Here is a 21,345-nt window from a genome sequence, read left to right as displayed (position 1 = left end):
AACAGGCAGGTTATTAGTTCTTCCATGTAGCACAGAGTCATTGGTAGTCCTTAAAGTCTTTAAAAAGAAAAAGTTAAAAAAAAATAGCCTTTTGGTAACAGTCTCCAAATTAAAAAAAAAAACCAAGGTGGAAAAGTGCTTAATTCTAATGCATTCTTATATTAAAATTAATACTTTTGTACCATTACATACATACCCGTAATCAAGTTTCTAATCATGCTACAACTCCCAAACACTGTAAAATAATTTTGTTCTTTTCGTATCAATGCATTTTCATTTTCACTAGAACTAATTACCTTTAAATAAATGATTCAGAGATGTCAAAAGCGACTCTCAGGGAATGTTTCAAGAGGTCCCAATTTCCTGAATTATAGCCTAGAACATCTGCTTAGCAATCTGGCAAGTAGTATGAAGCCAAAACAGAGCATCTCATATATAGTAGTGGTATCTGACCTCAAGAATGTGACAGCTGGCTATTTGCCTGTAACCTTTATTCTGTAAAAAATCTAAAATTCTGTATGCAAGAGAGACTAGTAAAAACAAGAGTGCCAACACCAGAAGCATGGAGTGTAAAAGGAAAACAAGTCGCTTTAGGAAAGTAGAATTATTGGCTTCTTCATGCCAAAGGAATTAGAAAACATTGTTAAAAGAACTTTACTTACAAAAAAAATTTAAAGCAACAACTTGATTTTTCTTATAACACAGAAAAAAAAACATGTAAAAAGTTAAACCTGTTCTAAAATTGGAGAAAGTAAAATTAAACTTAAATTGGACCCTCCCAGAAATGAAGTGCTTAAGATACAAACTGTCAGAAGCATTCCAGGATAGAATCAGCTAGAAAAGAAATGAGTTTATCAACTGTATAAGTACAAAATAATTCTCTTCAAAATGGCAAGCAGCAGTTACAAGCCACTTGACATAGACTCTTAAACCAGTTATAAACATACCAGTTGGAGGGGGTCCATAAGTGGACTGGTGAGTACAGCAAGTAAACATCACACTGTTGTAGACATCAGTAGTTTCAACATAACCTTCACTAATAAGCAGGATTATGACGCTAACTTGACCAGATAGGAAATCACACTTAGTTCAGTCTAATCTAGATTAATAGATGTTGGGAGTTGAACTAGTCTCAGATTCAGACGTCTAGAAACACAGTAATCTTTCACGAGATTTAATCCTTTAAGATCATGGCTGACCACCAGTTACTAATAAGGTATGTGTAATTTACAAAATCTCTTAATGGAAAGGGGATTTGAAATTTCCCACTGTCTACTATATTTTCATGACATTTACAATTATTTCAAAAGTGACTGCAAATATGCTTGACAATATGTAGATGATGGCAAAGCATTTTTATGAGAGCTGGCAGTGGATGGTTACAATAAGGACAATGGAAATAACCAACAAGATATGAGACTGGGGGTTATATTTGAGGCAACAGTGAAAGAAGCCTTAAACAAAGTGCCACTTATCCAGCAGTCAGATTGTGGCACCTTCAATTATGCAATACTCTTGGACCCAGAAAAGTATATCTAACCGTGTTCACACTAATCTTCAAGTCTTATATGGTAGAAGATACGCCAGTAGGTAAAAACTACTTTTACTGAAATCATACCTCAAGCAATTCAAGAACGACTTCCATGTGAGAAGAATACTAAGAAATTCCAGTAGGCAATTAGGAACTAGGAAGGCTTTCAGAAAGAAGAAAAAGAAAGAGCAGAGGTGATGTAATAAGTATACAGGATGTTCAAGGAATGGAAAGTATTTCAACTGAAGCACAGAATACACACGAAAGAGAAAAAACCCTAACTCTTTTGTGATAACTTAGAGTGGACTTTGGCTGTATCTCAGTGTAAGTTATCCCTCGGATGTACTAATTGCTAGTTTCCAGATGCATCTTCCAATTCAGCCAACATTCTTTTTTCTCTTGAACTTTCAATTGAAATATTATATACATACAGAAAAGCACACAAATTTTAAGTATACAGCCCGATAAATTTTCATAAAGTGAACACATGTAACTAACAGACAGATTTTTTAAAAATGGGCACTACTAGCACCCCAGAAGCCCCCACCATGAAGCCACCCCTTTAAGCATAAATACTATCTTGACTTCTAATACCATGGATTAGTTTTGCTTGCTTTTGAACTTTATATAAATGGAACCATATAGTCTATACTCTTTCTGATTGGCTCCTTTAAAATAACAGTAAGTTTGAGAGGTTCATCTATGTTGTTGCATATAGTTGTAAGTTTGTTAATCTTACTGCAATATAATATTCTACTGTATAGATATAGCACATTCACAATCTAAAATTAGAATTAAGAATTGGATTTATAGAATACTTAGATAATAATTACGATTAGATAATAATTACAATAATTAGAATTACCATTCTACTACTGATGAGTATTGACACAGTTTCAGTTTTTAGAAACATAAATAGTGCTGCTATGAACATACATGTTAAAAAGTGTGGGGTGCTGGAGTTAACTCATACTGGTTCATGAGAACACATTGTTAAATTTTCAGGAATTCTGAATCAGTTACACAAAACCACTATTAAAAATTAAATTATGTACTCTTACAAATAAATGTGACATACTTAGAGCAAATATAATAAATACTCATCACTTCCTAGTTATTTTACTATTATCTATGCTCTTAGGGTTATTAATGTTTATTGTATCTGTATGGTAGAACTATTACATAATGATGGAATACTATGTATTTCTTCCCATCTCTGTGTTCAGTGACATCAGATTGGCAGCTTGAAATTCGCCATGGCTTTTATATAGTACTTATACCATGGAAATTGGCAAATGCTACAAATCAGGGCTTCATTTATTATTTTGTTGACAGTTTAGACTTAAGAATGTGATGTAAAAATGTTAATTATACAGATTAAACTTAAAAGTCTGTCTTGTCTGTAGCTGCGACACTGTGAATCACATATAATATTAAGAAAATATTCTTCAAGTATTTGAAAACTATAATCCAAGGCACTCATATAATTAATGAATAAATGAAGACTGGACATATGTCTTTGTTTCACTTTTATCTTAGTGTTAACACAATGAAAATGTCAGTCATTATGCAAATCATATCACAATTGACAATGTTAACTGTAACCACAGGATGGCTATGGATACAAGAGTTCAGCAAAAATCAACAAAAGCATTCTAAAACAGTCAACTGGGAAGAATATGGTGGCACATGCACCTCAAAAACAACATGTCTGAAATAAGATTTTCAACTTCCTCAGTGTTAAAATATCACTCCTCTTTAGTATTCCTCAGCTCAGTTAATGATAACTACCATCTCCCCTATTAGACAAATCAGAAACCCAGGTGTCATATTTGAGGCTTTTCTTTCCTTCACTTCCCACATAACAATTAGTCATCATAATAGCTCTCGTATCTCCCCAGTTCTATACATGCCCACTGGTTCCTCAGTTCAGTCTACCATTTTTGCTCACATATGTTCTATCAATAGTATCTTACTGGTCACTTAATCCACTCCTCAGGCTTGTGCCAGAATTAACGATCTAAAAAACAAATTTGACCACGTCATTTCCCTATTTTGACACTATTCAATGCTGCTCCATAACCCTTAAAACAATTTACAAATACCTTAAAAGGACACATCTGGCCCTGATAATGTCTGCAGCCTTAGTCTTACAATCTCTGTCTGTGTTCAAGCTGTATTCAACTAATCCCTCTATCTGGAATACCTCTCTCCACCTCCAAGTACCTACTCATACCCGAGGATTTTATGTAAATATTAATTCTTCTGGGAAGCATTTCTATAGAGATGGCATTAAGAGATGCCTCCATTATGCTCACTTAAGATACCCTATGCTTATAGTTTTGGGCACATATCACAATGCACTGAATTTGCTTGTATCCCCCATTAAACCACAGTCTTGAGGGCAGCCACTATGTTTTATGCAATACTGTACCTCCGTAAACTTAAACAGTGCTTGGTCCTTAATACATTCTTGATGGATCTACGGATGAATTGGAGGATTCACGGATGGATAGGATGGATTTTACAAAGTAAGAAGGTTAGAACAAAATTTTTACCATTAACAACTCTGGGTTTAAAAAAAGTCATTTTCAGAAGGCTTATGTTTCACATCCTCCAATTACCCCTGAAGGTTAATATTAGAAGCCCACCTACACCACCTAGGCAGTGCTAAAAACCACTTAATCCCATGTCCTTTGGGTCCATAGAATAATTGATAATTTGGATCCAGAAAAATCATTACCAATACAATTAGATGCTCAAAAGAGACCCAGTCGTACTGTTAGAGGAATAAGACATAAAGTGGCAGGATTTGTAGACTAAAAGGGAGAGAGCAAAACAAAACAAAATACTAAATAATTAGCACCTCCACCTTTATAACTATAATATTCATTAAGTACTCATTATGTGAAAGCTGTTACAATAAGAATTTACATGGTTCATGTTCCTATTTAAGAACAGGGGAACTGGGGCTTCCCTGGTGGCATAGTGGTTGAGAATCCGCCTGCCAGTGCGGGGACACGGGTTTGAGCCCTGGTCCGGGAAGATCCCACATGCCATGGAGCAACTAAGCCCACGTACCACAACTACTGAGCCTGCGCTCTAGAGCCCACGAGCCACAACTACTGAGCCCATGCACTGCAACTACTGAAGCCTGCGCACCTAGAGCCTGAGCTCCACAACAAGAGAAGCCACCTCAATGAGAAGCCCATGCACCACAACAAAGAGTAGCCCCCACTCACCGCAATTAGAGAAAGCCCACAAGCAGTAATGAAGACCCAATGCAGCCAATAAATAAATAAATAAATAAATTTAAAAAAAGAAAAGGGGAACTGAAATCACATATTATTATCTTTTAACAGATTTAACAAAAAGATGGTGCCTGCCAATAAACCATCACATTTCTCTCTTTTGCTAATGAAAATTCTTCTATCCCTTCATCCATAAAAAGGTTTAAAAATCCACTTCAGGCACAGTGGTAAGTGCTTTTCATATATTTTGTCATTTAATAGTCAGGATAATCCTATGAGTTTGGTATTATTATGATATCATTTTATGGATTAGAGCAAGACTACACAATTCAGAACACTTGATCAAGTCACACAAATATTAAATCACAAAGCTAAACCTGGCACTAGGAATGTTTAGCCCCAAAGCCTGTGTTCTTATCCAGTAAAGTGCATTGCCAGGCAATGATAAAACGTACTGAGATGCCCTCAATGAGGTCACAGTTTAGTGGGAAACAAAAGCACACATGTAAAATTTGACAAATAGCATTGTTATTATACTACAAGTTGTTACAGGGTACAGTTCGGTGCATACATTCTAAATAAAGGAATAAGATACTTTGGAAAGCTATAGTATTTAGGAGGCTTAATTGTATCTTGCTTGTACATTAAGAAAGTAATAAATTGAGCTGCATAAGCTCAAGATGAGACAACGATATGGCTTTCCACTAAATGCTTCCTTAAAATAATTTTTTTTTTTTTTTGGCCATGCCGCACGACTTGCATGGGATCTTAGCTCCCCAACGAGGGACTGCACGTGCCCTCGGCAATGAAAGGGTGTAGTCCTTACCACTGGACAAACAGGGAATTCCCTAAAATAATTCTTAATGTTAGTAATTCTTTATGACAAATGTATCTAATATGGAAAAAAGACCTCATATAAGGAGCAATATTAGAGCTAATGAAAAAGTTCTCAGGAATTGAAAACAGAAATTAAGACTGTACAAACAGTTATTTATTACGTGTGTGTGTGTATATATAACTTCTTTTCAAAAGCAATCTTAAATCATACTATCTATGGTATTTATACAGATTTGAGCATCATGAACTATACAATATAACAGGTAACACCATTCATGCCAATTTTTCTCTCCTATAAAATTGTTTCTGTAGTATGTTGAAACAAAATGCTTAGGCAAAATTAATCATCTGAAGAGTAAAAATAAAATTTCTAATAGGCAATCTCTAATAGTTGAAACTCTTCTCTGGCTAAATTAACTAACTCATTTAATTTAGTCTTCATAAAATATAAACGCTACAATTGTTTTTCACTTTTAAGATTAAATTTTAGAATTTTATTACACGAAATAATAAAAAGAGGAGTCTTAAGAAATTACTGGGTCAATATATATATATATATATATATATATATATATATATATATATATATATTTTTTTTTTTTTTTTTTTTTTTTTTTTTTTTGCAGTACGTGGGCCTCTCACTGCTGTGGCCCCTCCTGCCGCGGAGCACAGACTCCCAATGCACAGCCCCAGCGGCCATGGCTCACGGGCCCAGCCGCTCCGCGGCACGCGGGATTCTCCCGGACCGGGGCACGAACCCGCATCCCCTGCATTGGCAGGCGGACTCCCAACCACTGCACCACCAGGGAAGCCCCTGGGTCAATATTTTTAATTGCTTATATAACATTGACTATTTCAAATTTTCCTTTTTAAAACTGGCTCATGGCTTTAAACTTGTTAATGTATTTTCTGTGTTTCCTACACAACTCGGTTTTTTTCTCTAAAGTGAACGCTGCAAATTGCCTTGGATGGGCAATAATGAAAAAGCAATACCATTTATTAATTTTGTATAAGTTACCTTCCACCCCTGAGATTCCTTGGAGGGGAAGAGCATGTCTGAATTTCACCAAACAGTGCCAAAGGCAGAAAGTGAGAGAAACTAAACAAATGCATGGTGGAGGGAGAGAAAATGCCTGCAGCAGCAAATGACCTACTACATACCTCGTTAAACAGGCTTTGATGTTATAATTTGTTCATTTCTGGAGGAAAAAAGATAATTAACAATAGTTTAAGTTTGTTCTGATAGAAGTATTTAACTTCTATCTGTGTAAGTTTTTGATCACAAACAACACACACTGTTCAAGAGGGCAGTCCACTTCCAAACCATTATAATACTAAGTAAATGTGCAAGAAAAGCTCAATGAAAAGACATTTTCTTACTATCAGAAAATGCAAACTAAGAAGTACATTAAACTTTCCTTAAGAAAGTTTTAAAATATTGTTGGCATTTGTTTCTCCAGATAAATGGTTTTTTTAAATATTTTGAAGACCAATTCATTGTAAGAAAAGGTAATTTTATTCAAATATGCAGCTCATGGTATGAATAAGCAAGTACTCATTTCCCAACAGAATTGACAAGTCTTTCAAATAATGGTTTATTTTTTTTCAAAAAATCAACACAGCAATTTGGAATTTCAACATACACAGATATTTGTATGTATGAAGGCATGTGTGTTTCTGTATATGATGTAATCATGAGTATGGTTCAAAACATACCTATTTTTAATAATAAATAAATTGATCCTTATTAAAGTAAGTTACTATTTAACAACCTATGTTCAAGCTGTACCATAACGAAATACATAAATGCATACGTATGTAGCTTCGTACCTTAAACTTTATCCTTTATTTATTTATTTTTATTTATTTATTTATTTTTTGCGTTATGCGGGCCTCTCACGGTTGTGGCCTCTCCCATTGAAGAGCACAGGCTCCGGACACGCAGGCTCAGCGGCCATGGCTCACGGGCCCAGCCGCTCCGCGGCATGTGGGATCTTCCCGGACCGGGGCACGAACCTGTGTCCCCTGCATTGGCAGGTGGACTCCCAACCACTGCGCCACCAGGGAAGCCCTATCCTTTATTTTTAACTAGATTTCCATTCTCTGTGTAATCATAAAGATAACTTAATAGAATTGTTTTAAATAGGCTTAAAGATAACTTAATAGAATTATTTTAAAAGCTTCAGTCACACTATTAAATATGGGAAAACTGAAAACAATAACAAAAGCAACTGTCTTCACTATCAAAAGGAAAAGCAAAGCTGAATTGCTTACTTAACAGTATTTCCCCTAACTTTTTAAATTAGTTTCTTTTGGATACACACTTACATGACTTAACATTATCACTGTATTACTGCACAAATAAAAGGTCAAAGGAGAGCTTCAAACAAACATTAATTTTCTCCAGTGATTATGAGAATATTTCATTCTGTAGTTTTAATAAAATAATAAATTGTGAAATAACTCATTTTCATTCAGAATTTAATTTAATGGCATTGTATGTTCATTATAGCTTAAACTCTAGGTAACAAAAAAATAATCGTTTGAGAAGCAAGAGGGAGGGGATATGGGTATATATGTAGACGTATAGCTGATTCACTTTGTGATAACAGCAGAAACTAACACACCATTGTAAAGCGATTATACTCCAATAAAGATGTTAAAAAAATAGTTTGCTATGCTATATCATTTCTATATGGCATTCATAACCTAAATTGACTTAAATCTTATGATCATATAAAAATCAAATGTGCATGACCCTGAAACTATATCAGTTTTTTGCTTTGTTTTCTTTTGTCGTTTAGCCATGCTGTGCAGCTTGCAGGATCTCAGTTCCCCGACCAGGGATTGAACCCAGGCCAGGGCAGTGAAAGCCCAGAATCCTCACCACTATGCCACCAGGGAACTCCCACTCCCATATATCAGTTTTTTGGGTTTTTTTTAAATTGTAGAATGTATACCTAACACAATACTATTGGTGCTTTTAATTTTTTATTACTACTACTTCAAGCCTTCTTCCATAGCCTTCAAGCTTCATGAGGTATACTCATCCTTGTATATCCATTTCATAAACAAGGTACAATCTCCTTTTCAATAAGGATTATAAACACAAAGCAACAACATAGGTCCTAAGATTGTTACATCTGATTGCATACTTGACAGTATGGAGTTACTGATTATATTTACATTTGGAGTAAACTGATAAAAGTTTATTTTAAAAGTTTAAATATAGAAGTACATGATTCTAAATATACAAAGTATGCAAAGATACTCCACCTAATTCTTACAACTGCAATTTTTAAGTGGTGATTTGTTTTATGTCCAGGAAAACAAAAAACTATATATCCTATGCTTTAAAAAAAAAAAAAGAGTTAAAATACTAGCCTGTTACTATTCAGAATTACTACTGAAATCCAGCTTAATTTAGGAAGTTATATTACAAATAAAAAGCAGGTAGTTAATAGAGGTGTCTTTTCACATTAAATCTTTAACTCAATTAGGCATTAGTTAGAATTTCTAATATCATATTGAAATAGGCAATTTATCTAGGAATTAATATTTTTAAATATGCCTTTTATTTACATCATGTAAACAGTTGAAAAAAAAATCACCAACAAATAACATCACACATGAAGTGCTACTGAACTAGTCCCCTGGAAACTAATAATTTTTTACCCTTAAATTTGCTTAACATTATTTTCTTTAAAATACTTTAGCGATTATTTAAATATAGTACATTCAGTTTAAAGCTTGGTGACTTAGACTAAAAGTGCAAACTATACTTTCACAAATTACCTACGTTTCATAAATTTCCTGCCTCGATTATTCCAAGTAAAATTTTAGACTATTTCCTACTACTAAAGGGTGACATTTTCCATTTTAGTTCTCAAAATAAAATAACTTAGGGGACAAACTGATAAATACTGGAAGTAATTTTTTTAAATGATGTTCAAGATAAACAAAAGTATAAAGGCTAAAAACCAAAAGAAACCAAAAGTACAGTGAGAAACGCAAAGCTGACCTCTCTTTAATCTTTTCTTGTTAAACCTAGGGTACTCAAGAATTGTCAACTAATTAGTCCATTTTATTGATGACATTTTTCTCTAGGGAAGTTATTTTAGAAGTTTAACCCTGGAGCAAGTCATAGCTTCTCCAGTCTTTGAAAGTGTCCAGAGCATTGATTATAACTGCAGGAGGTGTTACCTTCTACCCCAGAGAATCTCACTCTGCACAATCTTACACACTCTCTCACTCCCAAAATAGCTTTGATTCAGCAATTCAAACTGCTTCCGCTGATATTAAAGGAAGAACCACAGAAAACGGATCAGCAGTTAAAATGAAATAGAAGTGGGGCGGGGGGGGGGCGGAATACAGATCATGGATATAGTAGCACAAAGCTCAAGAGTAAAGCAGATTTGAAAAAGACATCAGAGTGACTCAAAAGGGAACAACATGACAGAAATTAAACAAGATTTTTATGTTTGCCTTCTGTGCATTTAAACTCATCTCAGCCTCCACTGAAATTCTTATCATACATAAACCCCAAGGCTTTCAGCATACTGTCAAAACCACACCCTCTCTTTCTCTTTCTAAGTCTCCAGAGTCACTTCCTAGGTAGCCAAGAAAAAAGACAGAAGAATTCAAATATCCATGTAATTGAGAAACAGACCATTTTATAACCAAATTCTGATTACAAACAATATTTTTTCATGTAAAAATGTACCTAATTGTTTTAAAATCCAGTATTTTTTCTCTTGCACTTAATGAAAAGGCCTAGGTCTACTTTAAAAGTTATTTGAAGTCAGGAATAAACACAGGGTAGAGGACCAGAAATAAGACATGAGGGGCCTTGCAATATCTTTCTTGGGATGATGTCAGAATATCAAGGTGCTCTATGCTGTCATAGTTAGCTTTCCACTTGACTATAGAAAAAGCTTAAGTATATGCTTAATTAGTAATTAGTTCAGTACTAGAGAACAATCTAGATTCAAAGAGCTATCATCACAGAATGGCTTATTCACATCTATCTCAGAAACAGTGACCAAAATTCAAGAAGGTAATTGGATTTTTAAAACCGAACGTCGTTTTTTTCCCCCTCAATTCACTCATGACAGGGCCAGAAGGTAATGATATATCTGCCATGATGCAATGAGCAGACCTGTCTTCTGTCAAGAGTTGAAATCATGAAGGAATAAGCTGTCGTTAACAACCTCTCTCCAAACACTAGAGCTGTCATTTCATTGTTTTCTTTTGCTGGCATGGGGGCTGGTGTGGTGGCCTCATATACCTTGTCAGTTCAGTAATGTGCTAAGCTGTTAACCTTTTCTGGAATTCTTGACTTGAGCAATCTTTTATGAAGACTATAATGTAAGAGCTTATATTTTCTTTGATTCCTTTATGGTTCTCTCAAAGTTTACTTTTAAAATTTGGAATTAGTGCTTTTGGTTTCAACCTATAGTTTAGTAGTCCATATTTCAAATAGAAAAAAAAAAGCACTTACTTTTAAAAGGTTTGAAATGTAAGTTATAGTGATCTAAATTCAGCCAGTCTTTAAGGGGAAAAAAATCAATAATTATTTAAAGTTTCTTGTAGTTTTATAATCAAACATTTAAACTCTTTTAGGAATGGTTAAATGAATAACTATAATAGTATATTCATATTTTCTTTAAAAAAATTTAATAATAAAATAATATCTTTTTAAAATTATAAAAGTAATAATTGCTCAAGGCAAAAAAAAAAAAAGAATTGAATAGGAAAATTGAAAATGAATGATAAAAGAAGAAACCTCATGGTTTCTTGCATAGACTTCCAGGAACATCAATGTACATCGATGTATCCATGTAGGTATATGTATATACATGTAAGTGTACATTTTAACAAATAGTCTCATTCTTATGTTTTCAATGGAAAACTCTTAGACATCATTTCATATGAATGAACACATATACACACATATAACTCATTCTTCTTAATAATTACACAGTCTTCCATGATAAGAATATACCATCATTTAATAAATATTCCCCAAATTGGATATTTAGGTAGTTAGAAGTTTTCATGTTATTACAGACTGCTGTGATTAGCATCCTTGTACATATACTCTGTATACTTTGTTTACTCTTCTAGTGTAAATTCCTACAAATGGAATTTAGGGTCAAACATTAACACACATATTTAATTTGGGGAGATATAACCCAAACTGCCATCTTATTGCTTCAATTTACATTCTGACCAATATCTAAACTTGGTATTATCATACAATTTATTGTATGATAATTTACCAATTTATCTGCCAATCTTATATGTTGAAAACTGGCACCTTGTTTTAATAACCATTTCTTTAATTCCCAATACTCTGAATGACTATATTTTAAAGAAGCACAAAAGTCTATGAATCATTTCAACAAAAGTATATCTAAAAGGTCCAAGCAATTATCATGTTTTTGAGGTCTCTGAGAACTTAAACATGCATCCCCTGCGAAACTATATTCTACTTATAAACTGCTACATGGTACTGCTACTGTTAAAAATAAAAACTATGTCCTATATTGATACAGGACTTCTGACTACTATCTACTAACTGTCAATGCCCACTAGAATCCTCTTAAAATTTCCGTGTCACCAACTCTGTCAAATACGTATGTTAAAATTGCAAGATCGGGGCTTCCCTGGTGGTGCAGTGGTTAAAAATCTGCCTGCCAATGCAGGGGACATGGGTTCGAGACCTGGTCCGGGAAGATCCCACATGACGCAGAGCAACTAAGCCTGTGCACCACAACTACTGAGCCTGTGCTCTAGAGCCCCTGTGCCATAACTACTGAAGCCCACACGTCTAGAGCTCGTGCTCCGCAACGAGAAGTCACCGCAATGAGAAGCCTGCTCACTTCAACTAAGAGTAGCCCCCTCTCACTGCAACTAGAGAAAGCCCGCGCACAGCAACGAAGATGCAACAGAGACAAAAATAAATAAATAAAACAAATAAATTAAAAAAAAGAAATAGCAAGATCGTGCAGTACTTAGTTGGAAGACTAGGAACTGAAGGCAGTAGTTAGGAGGTGTTACCAAAAATTTATTACTCAAATCACTGGGAAAAATCATATCCTATTTTAGATAACCATCTATAATGGCTCCATGTACATCTGTGGAAAAAAATCCTAAAACTGTAATCAATCAGCTTAACAAATGTGTCTGTCAAAATGGGGGGAGGGAACCCAAAATGGAGTAAGAAAGCAGAAATCAAAAAGTCAACAGCCAGAATAGAAAAGCTAAGTTACTGCTTATTAAAAGGGAAGCAAATGATTTAAAAACTAAAAAGCTCTAAATCAGCTTTCAAAGTATGTGGTTCATATCAGTCAAGCAACAGTTTATGTAGTCTTCAATTTAGTCATCTTATAATCATAGTGATTTCTAAAAGAAAATCCTAAAATATTCTACTTTGACGAATATTGCTACGTAAGGACGTCATCTCCTGAGGTTTACAAAGCATTTTGTTATATAGAAAATTACTTTAATGTTATTTGTTTTAAAAAGATATGAGTTGCAGACTTCCCTGGTGGTGCAGTGGTTGAGAATCCGCCTGCCAATGCGGGGGACACAGGTTTGAGCCCTAGTCCGGGAAGATCCCACATGCCGCGGAGCAACTAAGCCTGTGTACCACAACTACTGAGCCTGCACTCTAGAGCCTGCAGACCACAACTACCGAGCCCTCGTGCCACAACTACTGAAGCCTGAGCACCTAGAGTCTGTGCTCCACAACAAGAGAAGCCACCGCAATGAGAAGCACGTGCACCGCAACGAAGAGTATCTCCCGCTCGCCGCAACCAGAGGAAGCCCACGCGCAGCAACGAAGATCCAATGCAGCCAAAAATTAAAAAAAAAAAAAAAAAAAAGATATGAGTTGTAAAGGGACTACCTATCATTGGAATAACCACATAAAAAAATGTAATTAAAATGCTATACTGAATTCTTTTGATTATCTCTACTCCTTCCACAAATCACACTAAAACATTAGTTTTAAAAAATATGGATGGTTTACTTTTCACTGTACACTTTCATATATTATTTGATTCTTGAACCATGTGACTATATTGCCATTTAAAAATTAAATAAAAATATATTTTATAGTAGGGGCGGTATTAACCCATCAGGACGAAACTAATGGGAAGACAGTAAGCTGATGGAATTTGTTTGGTATTACAGAGGAAATTCTAACTTAAGCCTCTGGAGATAAATAATAACTAGAAGCAAGCCAACCCACCCACAGAATTTCAGAGAAACTCAAAATTCGGGGTGCCAGTTTTCTTGGAAAGTAGAGGTAGGGCTTGAGTCTAAAAACAGAGGCAGTAGTTGTAAGTTCACATAAGATGCAGTTACCCATCCCCCCGAAGCCAAACAAACCAAAAAACCAAAACCTGAAAACCAAAACACGGGTCAAAATCTCACATTGCACAGCCAACCCCGTCAGAGATCAGTGGTTTCTCCATTAGAGAAATTTATCCAGAGAAGGACTAGAAGGACATCAGATCAGGAAAGGGGAAGAGAGAGACACAGAGCTCAAATCAGGTGTACTGTGCAGAAGTCTGCAAAATGAATAAAGAGAGAGCTCCATAACAAAATATGATGAAAGAACTTTAAAAATTCTACAGGGCTAAAAGAAAAAGTAGGTAACCTCCCAGAAACTAGAGCAAAAATAGATGGAAAATAAGAGAGAAAGTATAGTCAATTAGATAAGACAATTAGAGGCTCAGTCCAGAACTCCAAAACCAAATGAAAATTCCAGAAAAAGAGATTAAAATTATCAAAAAACAACACAACAAAATATTCTCAGAATTGAGAATCATGAATGTGCAGTACAGAATGAAAGGAATCACCACATCCCCAACACAATGAATCAAAAAACCCACACCAAGAAACCTTCTCAAAAGCAGTATGATTCAATTTCTTAAAACCAGGGAGAAGGAAAAGCAGCTTCCGTGGAGGGAAACAAAAGGATTCAAGATCAGAATGGTACTGGACTTCTCAATTAAAACACTGCAAGTAAAACAACAATGAAACAAAACCTTCAAATTTCAGAATGAAAATGATATTCAGATTGGAATTCTATGACTAGATGAATTATGAAAATAAAGTGAGCAAGTAAAATAAAGGTATTTTTCATAAATACTAGGTTTCAAAAATTGATCTCGTATTCCCTCTTTGATGATTCCAACAAAATGAGAGCATATATCCAAAAAGCTACCGTCATTAGATCAAGGAAACAGGAGGTCAAACACCAGAGAGAATCTAAGTGGAGTCCCGGGAAGAGAGACAGGGAGGCAGGCTGAGAAAGTGACCAGTCAAGATTGGGACAGAAGTCCACAGAGTTCCAAAAGAGAGCTCTCCAGAAGAACATGAAACCATAAGATTATCTGATAAATTTAACCATGTAAAAAATTAGAAAGGCCAATCAGAATTAACAACTATTACAAAGAAAACAGAAAACAGTTAGGAAATTATTAATTCTATGAAAATAAACTTGTAGCAGAAATGAGTAGCAACCACAGTACCTACTTGGTTCAGTCATAAGCAATATTAAAGTAGTAGTAATACTGTAAAGCTTGATTGCTGAATTAATCCAAAAACTGTGGGAATGGGAAAGAGATTCTTATGTGCCATAAAAGAAAGTGACTGATAAATCAAGAGACAGCACTATAATTAAAAAATGTTGATATAGAGAATATAATTAAAACCAAAAAGTATTGAGAGTTATTACATCTAGGGAACAGAACTAACAGCTGAGGAAGGATTAGGAAAGGATAACCTTTATTTTGATGTATGTCATTTGTTTTTACTTGATTTTTAAGATTATATGCTTGTATCCTCTGATGTTCTACAGTTTTATTTTAATAAGTTTTAAGTGTAGATTTATCTGTCTTGCTCAAGATATGCCATGCTTCTTCTACAAAGATTTGTGTCTATATTCTCATAAACACTCTACCACTAATATATTGCTTTTTCTCCCATTCTTTTCTATTGCTTTTCTGAAACATCTATTAGAGGATTATTAGATCTTATTCTATTCTCCATGACTTTTTATCTATTATAATTTTTTTCTCAGGTTTTCTCTGCTATATTCTATATACTGTATTCCCCAATTCTAACTTTTAATTTACTAACTCTCTTCAACGGTGCCTGATAGTTTTGCTTGACTTGACTTTTCTTTGTAATGAATCATTTCCTCAAATAATTTGTAGTTTCTGACTACAAATTCTTCTTCATTAGGGATTTATCCTGAATTGTAAAGTGTTGCTGTTGGCACTTTTATGTTTGTTTCCACTTGGTAACCCAGAAGTTTCATCAGTCCAAAGTCCATTTTTACATGAATTTACAGTGCTTGAGATTCCCACACTAAATAAGTTGTCTCAATTCAAACTGCAAATCTAAATCCACCTTTGGGTTAGGATCTGTGGCTTCTATATCTCAGGGGAGGCTGTTTATTTACCCCACCTGGCACCTCTGGCAAACTGACTTTTGCACCTCTAAAAACTAAAAAGGCAGAAGCTTCCAGGGTCTTAGTTTTAGATCCTGCCTCTCAGGCTCAAAGCTGTGCTGTGGACCCCTTGGGGCCTAGGTCTTATACCTCATCAAATATCACCTTCGGGCTGCCACACCCTCCAGGGATTTACCACTGGGGTTTTAAGTTCTTTCTTGTAGTCAGGAATTTAAAGATTCTTTTTCTATCTTTTGAACATAACTAGGTCTTTAATATTTTTGTTATTGCTATGTTTTATTCCATTATTTTTATGGGTGTTTAGTGGGAGGGACAAGTGACTGTTAATTAACTCAGTCCACCATGTTATAGAACCCAAATTGTATACATTACATTGATAAAAATAGCATTAATTTAAAAAACTTAGATATAACAGTATGAAAATTATATGCAAAGTAAGTAATTACGGAAATAGTAGAGTCTTCTGAATAATCCAACTATGAGAAATTAGAAAACAATGTAGGCTTAGTCAAGTTATCAGAATTCTCAAAAACTTATTAAAATTAAAAAAATTTAAGTCACATTGGATATGAATCACTTGTACTTTGAGAGTACTCTTTATAATTTAAACTTTTACTTCACTGATTTTATTATAAAACATTTTCTAGAACTTCTCATCCTCTGTCACACTAAATATAATTGCCATCAAGTCCCACCTTATGCATTACACCTAAAGCCTGAAAAGTATATATAAATTCTCAACCAATCCAAAAAGTATTACCTACGCCAGTGGTTCTCTTGTGGTGCCCAACGAGCAGCACTGGCAACACCTGAGATATTCTCAGATATGTAAATTCTCAGGCCCCAACCAGACCTTCTGAATTAAAACCTGGGATCTGAACAGGGCAATCTGTTTCAAGAAGCCCTCCACGTGATTCTGATGCATGGTAAAAATTTGACTTCATGGACCAGGGGCTTCCAAACTGCTCCCCATGAAACTTTTCGACAGTATATACATCTCAATCAGTCAAAGCCTGGATAGGGAGAGATCGGTGACATGTCTACGGTGCGAAATTTAAGGAGGCACTCACTCTCACGGTCCTACAAGGACTGCACATCATGAGAGTGACTGACCCCTTAAATTTTGTACCCCTGTACCACCCCTGCAATTAGTAATGAAATGAACTGTCACCTATTTTCCTTGCCCTTTTTATAGAGATCAACTAAAATGCCTGAAAAGATCAGAGAAGAAAGAAGTATGAGAAAATCTCAAACTGCACAATCAGACACTGAATAATTAGTACTTGGCTATATGATATACTGTTTCTTACTCCAATTAATATATTATGCAATTAAGATTGTTAAGCACTGAAAATATTAGCTATGCCTCCTGAGAAGCACTGTGGGCATTTATCTGATATGTACTATTTCTCCAACAAGAAATCTTAATACATTTTTAATAATAAAGTTCTTAAGTATCTAAACTGCAGGGATTAGAGTATCTGTAGTTTTTAAACTGTCATCTATGGAGCCCCAGGGTCAGGGAATAAATCTCAGGTGCTGTTGTGAGAATGGTTCCAATCTTCACTTCAGCTTCAACCAAAGTGGCTCCACAGATTCAAACACAAGTTTTGTTTTTTTTTACAAAACAGTCCAGTAGAGGCAGGGTTCTAGTGTTGGAAAAAAGTTTTAACCTTACCATGATATGACTCCTATTTTAGGACTTTTTATCTTATACTAAAAATCTGCAAGGAATATAGCATAAATATTATTAACAACACTGAGTAGAGATAATCTTGTCTGGCCTGAAAAATATCAGAATTTACTGCAGTTGTGATATGAAAATGGACAGACCATGGAAAACAGAGTAGTGGCTCCCAGCCCTTTGTAAACTATGGAAACATTTCTTTAAATACAATTTTAGAAAAAAGTCCAGAAAATAAAAACATGTAGGAGTAATCTGATTAAAAAGAATGAGACAACTTCTTTTTCCTTGTTAGTCTTCCTCTTTCTGCTTCCTAAAATACCATCCTTTCCCCCACCTGTCTCCGCACCCTCCAGCCACACACAAACACAGAGCAACCCTTGAAGAATTACCAGAGAAACACCATGAAAAAGTAAAACCAAAGTAATAAAATCACTTTATCTGAATTAAAAAGAGATATCCATTTTTAAATGTTCACCATGTAGAAAGTTACCAGAATAAAGTTCATAAAATTGAGAATAAAGTATATAAACTAAACTTTTCAAAGTACACAACATACACTAAATACTAAGGAACTTAGAAATCAGCTGCTTTATTTCAAGGAACCCTGAGCTGCTCTGACTGAGAAAAGCACAAAAATGGCAAGGCAATGAAATGCTGTTATCCCCCACTATTCCTACTTAAAAGGACAAAATGACTGACTATTCTAAAGTTACTGATAAACCTCCTCCCTCTTGTTTAGGATCTCAACAGATAGTTTGTTCAAAGGTATTTGGGATGGCTTTCCCTATACTCTATACTCTATAGCCCTATACTCCCCTATACTTCAAAAAACCCTGTACAACAATAAAATATTCTAGAATGGAAAAGGCTTAGCTGATCTAGTAGCACAGACAATATAATTTACATAAAGTATCTCACCAAGCACGTGTTTGTACAAACATCTGATTTTCTTTACTAAATTGTATGTTCAAATATTCACCAAATTGTGATCACATTTCACATGTAAAGTTCTTAAAATACATCAACAGCATCTGTTCTAACCACTAACTAATGTGCCAGAGAGTAAGTTCATTTCACTATTCATAACCTGAAATATGAAACAGTTTAAATAAATTTATTTTAGTTACTTAAATTCTACCAAAAAACACACTATTGAAGTTTGCAACGAATCAAAAGTAATGTCTTTGTGTTCTTTGCACATCCATGAAGACTGAAAAAAAAAATACACAATTCACCTATGAAATTCTACTTGCAGCATTTTAAGGGCCTCAAAATCTATTAACAAAATATTCTTTAGGAGCTGGGCTGAGCTTTACGCTTATCATTTCAGAGTTAAAGTAGGAAACATATCTTTGACCTTTGCAATCATAAGTGTATCAAGTAATATCTTTCCACTTTTAATTACAAAAATGTAATAATGTAGCTCTTATAAAGCATACGTGATAACTTTCCGTTATTATATTAACCTTTTATAAGTAAAGATGTCACTTTACCTTTATTTTTCTGAAGAAAATCTCTGCTTATATGTGAAAGAAAACCAACTTTGCAAAATTTAACTATTCATTGCAGAACTTAAGAATAAGACAGTAAAACAAGTCGCCAAATATTAAGATGTAACAAAGCTAGGTCAGAAAAAGAAATTCCACCACTACAGGAAAGAAAACCTTGAACACAATTTTAAAACACCAATTTCTAAAAAGTTGAAATTCAAGTAAGAAGAAAGTAATTCAGTAAATACTGCAATTTACCATTTTGTATGTCTTTGTCTTATTCATAAAGCATTACATTTGTGGGCTTTAAAGAGTCGTTTTTTAAGAATAAGATATTAATTTAAAGGTAGCAGAATTCCTTTAGTCTCTAACTTCACTAAATCACGTAGGCAGAGATTTACAAAAGCAGTCATGATTTTTTTCAGAAGTATTTTCAATAATATTGATAAGTATTTGATAATTTAACTGATATTTCATGTAATAAGAAACGAAAAAATTTAGAACTGAAAATACTCATTTCAAAGATTTTATCTAAATGTTCGTATACTTAAGATGCGTTTTTGCTCTTATTGTAAAGGCAAAATAATACAGAATAATCTTTCACTACAAATAAAATAAATAAGAACAATTTAAAGATAAGACTATGTTTAGGAAAGACTTTTTAAAAGACATGATAAAATAATTTATAACACATACTAAAACAGAGCTATAAAATGCCAAAAAAAAAATAAAGGAAATTGCACTTACATCCATAGCTCTCTTAATAAAAGGTATCTGTGTGCCACTGTCCAGATCTTCATTTATAATAAGCCTTCTAGCCCACTGACCTGCCCTCACAACACCACTACCATGAATTAAAACCATCAGTTTCTGTGGATTTGTCAAAGCATCCTCACTCATAAAGATAAAACTCTTTGGTTCACTCTCAGAGGCATCTACCTGTAATTAAAAAAAATTAAATAATAAATAAATGTTTTCTGATCAGGTTTAGACACAAATGAGAAAACAACTAATGGTTACTATAAATTATAGAATGACTATTACAGAATTATAGAAGTAAAAAAACTTTAAAATAAAATTTTCATTAGAGATTGATAATTATATATAAGGTAGAGGAGCAAAAAAAGACATGATAGTAATTTAAACATATAAAAATATGAAAAAAGAATACTGGAAATATGTCTTTCTCCATTATTATTGTATATTTAATATTATATTATCATTATAAATAAGAATAACTAATTTTTAAGTGCTTCCTATGGTCTAGATACTATGCTAAATGTTTAAAAAGTATTATTTCTGTTAAGGTCGCACTATTATTATATTCATTTATAGATGAAGAAGTTGAGGCCTAGAGAGTTTAAATAACTCGCCCAAGGTCACAGCTATTAAGCCTATAAGTTATAATAGAAATATGCTGCACCTAAAATAAAAAACAGAAAAACCCAGCTGGAGAATACACATATTGGAAAACCATATATTAGCAAGGAAAACTACTAAGCTTTTAACAACAGTAGGAGGGGGAACTATTTAAAAATTCAAACACCAACTGTTCTGTGTAAATGGACTTAGAAATTTCATTCAGAGTATGAACACAGGATTATATAACAATTATCTTATGAAGGAATATTATTTGTATACTTTGATAACCTTATTTTATGTACTAGCTATTTATGGTATGAAAAGTGAATATTCTTAGTCATTTTGATTACACTTAATAGTTAGGCTTATACTAGAGATGTATGATTTAGAATTGAAAGATTCAAAAGACTTTTAGAAAGGGATAACTTCCCAACCTCTTATTACATATGCCATGGCATGGACTGAGTGGTATTCCACATCAGCAGTGGCAAGTAACTAGGAATGGCAGCCTTTGTGCAACCAGGTCAGAGCCAAGTTAAAATCTTGACAGCTGGTAATAAACACCTCCTCAAATAGAGAAAGTCAATCCACATGCTGGGTAATGCAATAGCACTTCACTTCATCAACAATATAGATTAATAAAATTACCAAAATAAGAAAGAAAAAAACTCAATACCAAAAAATGCCTTGGATTCCAA

The 21,345-nt window shown here is 34.1% G+C and overlaps 1 protein-coding gene across 3 annotated transcripts in view; it reads right to left on the bottom strand.

The window, feature by feature from the left end:
- ARB2A (ARB2 cotranscriptional regulator A) overlaps window positions 1-21,345 on the bottom strand; it is a 425,303-nt gene that overhangs the window by 295,178 nt on the left and 108,780 nt on the right. For all 3 annotated transcript variants that reach the window (XM_060009155.2, XM_060009157.2, XM_060009156.1), the window contains one exon: window positions 20,033-20,224. In XM_060009155.2, coding sequence (XP_059865138.1) covers window positions 20,033-20,224 — 192 coding nt within the window. The remainder of the gene's footprint in view (window positions 1-20,032; window positions 20,225-21,345) is intronic.

Source organism: Delphinus delphis, chromosome 3 (assembly GCF_949987515.2).
Source record: "Delphinus delphis chromosome 3, mDelDel1.2, whole genome shotgun sequence".
Classification (NCBI taxonomy): Eukaryota; Metazoa; Chordata; class Mammalia; order Artiodactyla; family Delphinidae; genus Delphinus; species Delphinus delphis.
This window is presented reverse-complemented; position numbering and strand designations above follow the sequence as displayed.